The sequence below is a fragment of the Lithobates pipiens genome, unplaced genomic scaffold (assembly GCF_037356315.1).
Source record: "Lithobates pipiens isolate NorthernLeopardFrog02 unplaced genomic scaffold, aLitPip1_a1.2 Scaffold_18, whole genome shotgun sequence".
Classification (NCBI taxonomy): Eukaryota; Metazoa; Chordata; class Amphibia; order Anura; family Ranidae; genus Lithobates; species Lithobates pipiens.
In genome coordinates, this window is record NW_027507758.1 from 372,574,159 (window position 1) to 372,583,852 (window position 9,694).

The 9,694-nt window shown below is 39.3% G+C and overlaps 2 protein-coding genes across 3 annotated transcripts in view; one reads left to right on the plus strand and one right to left on the minus strand.

Moving 5' to 3' along the window:
• PSMD1 (proteasome 26S subunit, non-ATPase 1) overlaps positions 1–9,694 on the minus strand; it is a 122,924-nt gene that overhangs the window by 35,832 nt on the left and 77,398 nt on the right. The gene's annotated exons all lie outside the window — the stretch shown is intronic.
• The window catches only part of HTR2B (5-hydroxytryptamine receptor 2B), a 16,556-nt gene continuing 11,383 nt past the window's right edge, over positions 4,522–9,694 (plus strand). The window contains exons 1-2 of one of the 2 annotated variants that reach the window (XM_077487679.1): positions 4,522–4,820; positions 6,089–6,800. In XM_077487679.1, coding sequence (XP_077343805.1) covers positions 6,473–6,800 — 328 coding nt within the window. In that variant the 5' untranslated portion in view covers positions 4,522–4,820; positions 6,089–6,472. The remainder of the gene's footprint in view (positions 4,821–6,088; positions 6,801–9,694) is intronic. The other variant, XM_077487678.1, reaches the window with a different exon arrangement.

Consider the following 9,694-nt stretch of genomic DNA (forward strand, 5'->3'; position numbering starts at 1 on the left):
CAAGTTACCCTGATAAAATTAATATTTCGCATATCGATCTCTTTTCATTGCCAACATTATATAGGCAATCATGACTAACCTTTCATATTTTACTTGCTTTTTCTCAGTCGAGCAGAGAATGGCTGTACAATGGGAAAATGGTCAGCTGCCCAGATAAAATTCAAGCATCTTTCACCCATCATTCTAGTATGTAAACCACTGAGCTGTGCTTACATCTGCACTTAGGGCTCATTCACACCATATGCACACTATGTGTGATTTGCATTTTTCTGCAAAGAATAAGGGTTTCCTATAGTGCTGTGAAAAATGCAGGCATTTTTCATACATTTGATCATATTCAGGATTAAAAAGAAAACTCTCAAATACACAAAAAAGTATAAGTATTGCATATAAATAATTGACCACAGGATACCTGCATAAAAAGTGAGTTTTCCTCGGGGCTCAAAGCATCAGCATGCAGATTATATATATATATATATATATATATATATATATATATATATATATATATATATATATATATATATATATATATATATATATATACACACACACACACACACACACACACACACACACACACACACTCTACTCCTCTCTTTTAGCAGGAATTGACCATCTATACAAAAGAAGATTTCCTAGGATTCAAGCATTGTTCGCTTTTTAGTATGTTTATCAGGCTTTGCACAAAGTATTATGGAGATGCCCTGTTTTAAAAGGAGAAGTTCATCTTTGGAAACATGTTTCACCCATATTTAGGGATCTAACATGTTACCAAAGAGCACCTGCCTATTCCCCTCCGATTCCCCACTGTCACAGCAGGCGAGGGATCTTCTCCCCGCTGTCACAATTTAAAAAGATCTGTGAATGAATTGACTACAATTACCATCTTCCACCGTGGCAGACAGTACGTAGTTCTCAATGAACTACGAGGGGCCTGGTGAGCGCTCCCATAGTTCATTGATCTTCCTGCTGTTCAGTAACTGTCTGCCAATAACTAGCCTGTAAGAGGTTTACTTGTAAAATAAAGTGATTACATAAATCCTTAACCACTTCCCACCCGGCCAATGCATATATACGGCCGGGTGGGAGCCGTCTACTCCTGATAGGACGTTTCTGAACGTCATTCAGAAGTAGCGGGATCGCGCGCGCCCGCGCAGCGGCGCGATCCCGATGTGCTCGTGTCACCCGGACACGGCACATCTGAGATCGGCAGGAGGGCTCTGTGATTGGCCCTCCTGATCACATGACGGCCGTGTCCAATCACGGCCGTCATGTGATGTAAACAAACAGCCGGTTGCTAGGCAATCGGCTCTCCTCTCCTCACACGGAAGTCACCGCTGAGGAGAGGAGAGCAGAACGCTGCAGCCGGCTGATGATCAGTGAGTATGGGCTGCTTTTTACAGCTTTTTACTCACTGATCATCAATCTAGTGTCAACACACAACACACCACACAGTACAAACACAGTCCCCACACATGTCCCCAAAACATACATGTCCCCAAATAATAAAAACACATGTCCCTAATAATAAAAACATGTCCCCCACATATGTCCCACTAAAATCACATGTCCCAATGATTATCTGCACACATATGTACGTGATCACCTGCACACATATGTACATGATCATTTGCTTACATATGTCCGTGATCACACAAACCAATTATTATACAGTTAACGGAATTTTTTTTACCAAAAACATGTAGCAGAATACATTTTGGCTTAAATTTATGACAAAATTTGATTTTATTGGATTTCTTTTCAAATAGAAAAAAGAAAATATTGTTTTTTTTCCAAATTTCCGCTTTTTTTGCGCTTATATCGCAAAAAATAAAAAACGGAGTCGTGAATAAATAACACCTAAATAAAGCTCTATTTGTGCGAACAAAATGATAACAATTTCATTTGGGTACAGTGTAGCATGACCGCGCAATTGTCACTGAAAGCGCAAGAGCGATGAAAGCTGAAAATTGGGCTGGGAAGGAAGGGGGTGAAAGTGCCCTGTATTGTAGTGGTTAAAAAAAAAAAAAAAAGGAACATTTCGAAAAATGCAGATACCATGCAATGGATATATTAGACCCCTTTTGCACTGGCTTTATTAAATAAAAATAAAGAAAAAAAAAAAACACAAAACAAAACACACTGTATTCAATATGTTCTTAGACCCCTTTCACACTGGGGCACTTTTGTACTAAAAATAGCGCCTCCCCTGCAGCCCCAGTGTGAGAGCCCGAGTGCTTTCACACTGGGGCATTGCACTTGTAGGATGTTAGAAAAAGTCCTGCAAGCAGCATCTTTCAGGCGGTGGAGGAGCGGTGTATTACACCGCTCCTCCACCTCCCCTGCCAACTGAAATCAATGGGCACCGCTGCCAAAGCGCTTACAAAGCGTGGCAGGGGCTTGGCGAGCACTTTTGACCCTTTATTAGTCCGCTAGATAAAAGCGCCCTGCTAGCGGCCGAAAAGCGCCACAAAAATTTGCGCTGCTTTATCACTAAAATTAGTGGCACTTTACTGCTAACGCCCCCGCCCCAGTGTGAAAATAGCCTGTCTATTCCGTATGGTATCATCTGTTATTTAACTTCAAAAGTTGTTCAATAGTCCTAAACATGCAGCTTTCAGTAAAGCATTCTGCCATAAAGGTGCTATTCAGGCACTTTCTGTTATGGAGAGATTACTCTCTCTTCCAATTGTGCTCATGCGTTGTCAACTTGTCACATGCACCCCTGGAAGAAACCCCAAGCTAACATATTTCAAAACCATAATCAACTGTTGTCACCATCAGGATGCTGATCTAGAGCAGTGTAACATTTTTACAGTCAAGGCACATCAAATTATGGACGATCTCGATGCACTCTCTTCTACAATGTAAAAAAACAAACTAATAATTTTATATATTGCAGCAGCATCCACACATGTAAGACGTCCAACATTAGAGGCGATTTATTCTTTCAAAGCAAACACACATTTGCACACTGATAATACTTAGTATTCCAGCATCTCCTCTTCCTCATTTTTTCTGACCTGCGCAGCTAACATCACACCACTGCTGGGGGGGTGGGGGGGCCAAACAAGCACGCTAAGCAGGCACTGATGTCTTCCTTATCAACCAATGACTTTAGGGCTTGTTAGGATGATCGTGGCTGAGCTGCCCAGTGCCCAAGGTTGTAATGCTGCACAATGAAAACCTGTGGCTTTGAGTAACAAAAAAAGCAATCTTGATACACCAGCTGGCCTGCACTCAATTTTTGGGCATTTTGGAACCATTTTAAGGCATTTTGCCAAAGCACCCCTAAAGAACTCAGAAGGCACCCTGGTAGAAAGGCTGACCTAGAGCAATGATGTGCCAATACTGGAGTGTATGCATGTAAACAGGAGGTGGCTGAACAGAAGGATCTGCAACAGAAAAACCGTACAACCGAAAAAAAAAATATCCAGTTAGATCAACTTTAAAAACAAAATAAAACTACGGTACTCTATTACATTAAAAGTAAATGTAAACTGCACCAAATGAAAATGTATTCAGCCAGAGTTGATAAATCACAGTTCATCCTCTTTACTATACATGAATAATTGCACGTCATCTTATAAGCCCAGGAAGACAAAACACCATAACCGTATGTGATTTATCAGATGGAGCTACACTGAGCACACTCAAACCCCAGAAAGGAACTTTCCTAGATTTCTTTTTGGGAGCTATACAAAGCTCTGTGCTATGTATACAGGTCACCAATGTAATCATAGCACGGCTGAGTGCCAGAAAAAAAAAAGTCCTTTCCCTATCTATTGGATAAAGCATGAACAGGAAAATGTCCAGAACAAGTTTTACATTTTGATGGGGATTACACAGTTCACCAAGGGGTTAATGTGTGGGAAGTGCCTGTGCAGCTCCAAAAGAGAAAAGTTGGTTTTCATTGGAGAGGTAAACGCACTGCCTGTTCTGTGTATACAATAACTGCACGGGAAATTCTCCAGGCTCTGTTTGGCTGTGCAGACACAGCCAGATTCACATGGTTGAGAGGTGCCGATCCCAGTAATATCATAACCCCTACTCCGTCTTAATAACTCTTAGGAACCGACCATCAGCATACATTAACCAGTATGGCGATAACGGGTAAATTGCTATTTCTTAAACCAAAATCAAATTCCTATACTGCGAGCCAACAAAATCGAGAATATTCTATGGATATAAATATTTTTTATTAAACAGACGAAGGAGAGGGTTGGTAAAGCAACAGAAACTTGAGAGCAGAAAATGAAAGAAAAAAAAAAAAAAAAAAAAAAGTATTTGTAAAAATGGCACAAGCATGTGTGTTTTTAATTAGCTGAATGGGTGCTGTAATAATCTTCTCTCTAGCTAGAATTTCATGCGGCAAATATCTCCCTCCTCTTGTTGTGTTGAGGTTGGGGGGTCTGTTGTCTAACTGGTAGTGAAGCCCCCAAGGATGCAGCTGGATTGGGTGGGAGGGACTACATGGAAGGAAAGAAAGAAGGGGGGGGGGGGGGGGTTGGTTACGAAGAAATCAAGAGAAGCCTGGCTTCTGGCTGACCTCCAGCTCTCAACCTCCACTAGATTCTCTTGAAGAGACCGAGTGAATCAATTCAGGAGTACATACACTAGACACACGCCGGCGTTAACAAAAGGTCGACCATGAGTCCCTGGGGGCACGTACATGTGTAAGCACTTCAATCAACCCTCTGCATAGAAGAAAAGTGACATGTGACTACTCAAACTTTGAGAAGAGCGAGCAAAACAAAAAAGCATGAGAAGAAACTAACAATCACATCACAGAAAGTTCTCACAGCTGTACAGTTCTGGTGAGTATGAAATCAGACATGTGCTTATAGTACTAGCTGTACAAAACTGACAGCAACCTCTCCACTATATAAAAAGACAGATAATGTGTATTTTCACCCATACACGTATATGACCGAGTTAACTAAAATGTACAGAATGTGCTGAGACAAGTAATCTTTTAAAAATAAGGAACGCCAATTACCCCTTATATCCATGTCTCCATTTCATTGTTTAGCAGCACTCCTCACAATAATGGAGTAGGAAAATTGAACAAATATGTAGCTAAATACGTAACTGCATGCATAGGTTTGGCGTTCAGGATCCTCTGGACAACTGATCGATATCTTTACAGTGTCTGTGCAATATAAGCAGTGAGCTCATAAAGACTACACAGAGATTAATTAACCAGAAAGGAAACTTAAAAAAAAATACAAAACATGTAAACTTCCAAGAGGAGCCTAGGTTTAGTAGCACCAGAAAATCTACCATACATTTGTACGTACGGTCATCTACAATTTAAATTGAAAAGAAATTGTTAAAATGCAGATTGTATCTTTACATGTAACAATCATGTTAGAACAACGTATAAGGTATTCTGTAGTCCTTCAGATAGGCTAACTAAAAAGAGCTGGAGAAAATAAACTTCAAATTATCCAATCATTTAAAAAGCTATTTTTTTCTACTTCCTCTGTACATGAATAAAGAATTTTAAAGAGAAAAAAAAAATATTCATTCAATTTAAAAGATGTAGTTTAAAAAAAAACAAAGTTTATTGGGCATACCCAGGCTTAAAAAAAAAAAAAAAAAAAAAAAAAAAAAAAAAACACACAACAACAACAACACACACACACTATACAATCTAACACTTAACACAAAAGGTATGGCAACCAATGCCCGAGAGCAAACAAATGTACATGAATGAGTTATTTAAAAAAAAAAAAAAACACAGCCTCAAGGTGTAGGATATGTAGATATGTATGGATGGACCAGCTCAGTCACAAAGCAACCTTGAAAATTGTACCCTGCCACCAAGATTCAAGAGTTAAAAGCTTTAAGCAAGGTTAGGTTACCCGCAGATAATATCCATTCTGAAAGGGGGGGGGTATAAGTCAGACAGCTATATCGGCAAGCTTGATCAAAACAGATGGGTTTAAATAAAGCAAATCCCTCTTCTGCCTCATTACTAGGACAGAGCATGGTATTTAAGAGATATTAAAAACAAAGTACCATGGGTATTTTAAATAGTAACGAGATAAACTAACAATTTCTTTTTTTCGGTCTTGTCTAGATGGACTCAGGAAGGAAATACAAATTCGGACACAGATTAGACCATCTTGGCAACATCTCTGGCAAAGGAAGGGTTAAAGAAACACCTCCCACAAACAAAATAAAGTCGGTCTTTCCGTGGAACATGAAAGGATACTGAAGGCTGGGGATTAAAGGAGGACACAAGTGGAATATCAACCAATGGATAGATGTAAATGGGGCTTTAACAAAAATCTCCTATACTCACGTTAATATCTTTAAGAGTTCTGGTGTCTCATACTCTACTAAGGATTAACACAGATGTCAGGAACAGTATGGTTACTTTTGGAATATAAAAAATGGTGGATACAATTTTTTGGAAGCATGGCAATGATATCGCTTCTCTAGATGAAATGGTAGAAGAGACATGGAAGAAGCTGTTTTGACATATCGCCATTTATCTGGAGGACCTCCTGACTTTACTCTCTGGCACAAAATGCCAGAACTTAACGCTTCTAACAATGGCAGTTTCCTAAACAGCACCGGGCCAGCAACAGAATCAAAGTGCTGGCTGGCACTTCTGACACTTATGGTTATTATCCCTACAATAGGTGGCAACATCCTTGTAATCTTGGCAATATCACTGGAGAAGAAACTACAAAACGCCACTAACTACTTTCTTATGTCACTGGCTGTGGCAGATCTGCTGGTTGGGATATTTGTGATGCCTATTGCACTTCTCACCATTATGTTCAGTAAGTACCCTATAATTATGCTACTTACATCTAGCAAAATAGAGGCTGCTGCTATGGGTCAAGATACAAAATAAGGTCCTGATTTCAAGATTTCTTTAGTCCAATTTATGCTTTAGACTAGAGGGAACACAAATTGTGGGAAAAAAATGTTCAATTGCTTCAGCTCACCCTTAACCACTACCACTTCTATATCTTTCCAAGTTGGTCATAATGGAGTGAGTTTGTACATCCATGTTACAGGCAAACAGCGCAATTAATGGCACGATACAAAAAACAAAGTAACCCAGGTAATGAAAATAACTGAACAGTTAGAGAACAATCAGTGAACAGAAATGTACACTTAACTCCAGCCATCATAACCTGGTCTCAGATGTTGAAAACTATCAAAGTGTATATAGTATAAAGTGCACCAAAAGGAGGAGAGTTATAGGACTCTCAAAAGATTCCCAAAGCCAATGTTTTGGGTCACCACGTGGCTCGGTTAGAACATTAATTCTATTTGGGAATTGCATCATTTTGAACAATGGCAAACAATTAAGGCTTGCAGGAATTTTATTATTTTCCTAATTATTTTAGAACAACACTGATGCGATAGAAAAAAAAAAAAAAAAAAAAAAAAGGAAGAGCAAAAAAGATTCATGGTAGAATACAAGAAAAATATTCAATAGACAACACTGCAGCATAAAACACCTACATAAAGAACACCACTGTTCCTGTATCAACCTCTCAGGCTTTTGGTAAACTTAATTTTTGGAAGCGATGGCCCCAAAATTCAATGTAAAAAATGTCCACGGTAAGAAGAAAATACAATTTTCAGATAATTTTACGTAGATTTTTTTTTTTACAAATAAAACTAATAAAATTAATGCTTGAAGTACTGCAGGCAATTTCAGACTCTGAAATAGATCATCTTAAGTCTAAAGAAGCAGTGACCACTGCTCATGATAAAACATTTAGCAATCCCTGGTGTCCTAAAATAAATGTTCACAGGCCAACCTATACAATGCTGAAGTCTACTCAAGACTTCAAAAGTGCTTAAAAAAGTGCGGCTATATCAGACTTTATTTATACTATTCCACCATAAATCTTCATGTGCCGTGTGGGTAAGGACAGAACTGAGAAAAAAGTATAGCACTCCATATACAAATCTCATGCGTGTTTATATACACATGCCGAGAACAAGCTGCTGGAACTCTGTAGCCTTTTTTGCCACTGCATACTGCTGTGAACACTCATCCCACAGTATTTAGGATATGAAATTAACAAATGTGTTAATGCTTTACACAAAGCCACAATTTAAATGGGAAGAGAGCCTCCATGAGCTTACGTCTTTAAAATAAATCCAAATTGGTTATAAGAAAATATAAAAATCTGAGGGGTAAAATGGTTATTCCCAAAGATAAAAGTAATCCAGATTATGTATTATCCAATACAATGAAAAATATTTATGTTCCTATATGGGATTTTCTCTCTCAGTAAAAGTCCTGCTCACCCTCAATGATAAAGCTGTGTACAGCTTAAGGAAATGCACAAAGGAAGCATCCCTCATTCTAAGATGGAAAAATTGCAGCCACAATTAAAGAAAACCCATGAACAAACTACGGTTATTCTATCAGGCATATCTCAAAATCAATAGAAGTAATAGAAGTGTCATTAGTCCAATGCTATAAAAAGCACAAGTGCCAGGATGTTATCCTAAACATTTTATTCCTCTGCAGCTTGGTATTCCAAGGCAAGATTTGCCTCCTACCTCTATTTATGGAGGCTTTGTGAAGGATCTTATACTATATGCCAACTCCATTTCAAATTGTTCAGACCCTGTGGCTTATTTTGTCTCTATTATATTATGCACATAATTTAGAGCCAAACAAAACAGAAAAAAAAAATCTACATATTACCAAAGGGGGAAACAGTCTATAAACCATACATTAAACAGTCTACAAATAAATTGGAACAGTGGGCAAAAGAACATAGGACTGTAAGAGCTATACCCTAAAGCATGGCTACACATTAGTTGGTTCACAGGAAACCTAGGCTCAGAGAAACCCTGGAGGTTGCCATTGATGATTTTTTGCTGAAAAAAAAAAAAAAAGTCTGTTGTCTGGCTGTCATGCTGATCTCTGACGTCATTTGTTGCACAAACGACCCAGGTCAGTGGCAGAAAATGCAAGGAAAATTAGAGGATTGGCAATACTCTCAGGCAACTGGCATTTATGGAAGGACATCAGCTAAGGCAGCCTCGAGGCCTCTTTCACAGCCACTGCAGTAAAAGGGCCGGTCAGGGCACCTGTTATTCTAACAGTACATCTACAAATGTCCTGGTTTATAGAGCAGATGCCTGCGATTGTGTCATTAGACAGTGAAGATCAAAAGGCAAAAATGCAAAGAACCACTGGCCTTTTGATTGATGTTAACAGCTTTAAGTGGGGAACTTGGAAAGGAAGGTAGATAGGAGGTGCTCGTCTTGGAACCCCAGAAGTAGACACTGCTGCTGTCCATGCTTTAAAGTGATTGTGAAGAATATTTCTTTAAATGTTTTTTAAACAAACATGTCATACTCCACTGCGCAGCTCGTTTTGCACAGAATGGACCTGAACATCCTCTTCTGGGGTCCCCCGGTGGCTCTCGCAGCTCCTCCCCGCATCAGATAAGCCCTCTAGGAGAAGCGCTCTCCCGAGGGGGTTACTTTGCGGGCACAGACATGAATGCCCTGCCCCCGAGACCTGCATCATTGGATTTGATTGACAGCAGTGGGAGTCAATGGCTGTGCTGCCATCAATCTATCCAATCAAGAGCATTGTGCTGCATAGATATCATGGTCTTCTTAAAAGATACAGACTTTTTCCTGTACCACAGTTTGAAGAAAGTGTCTTCTAAAAACTGCAGTAGGTTTG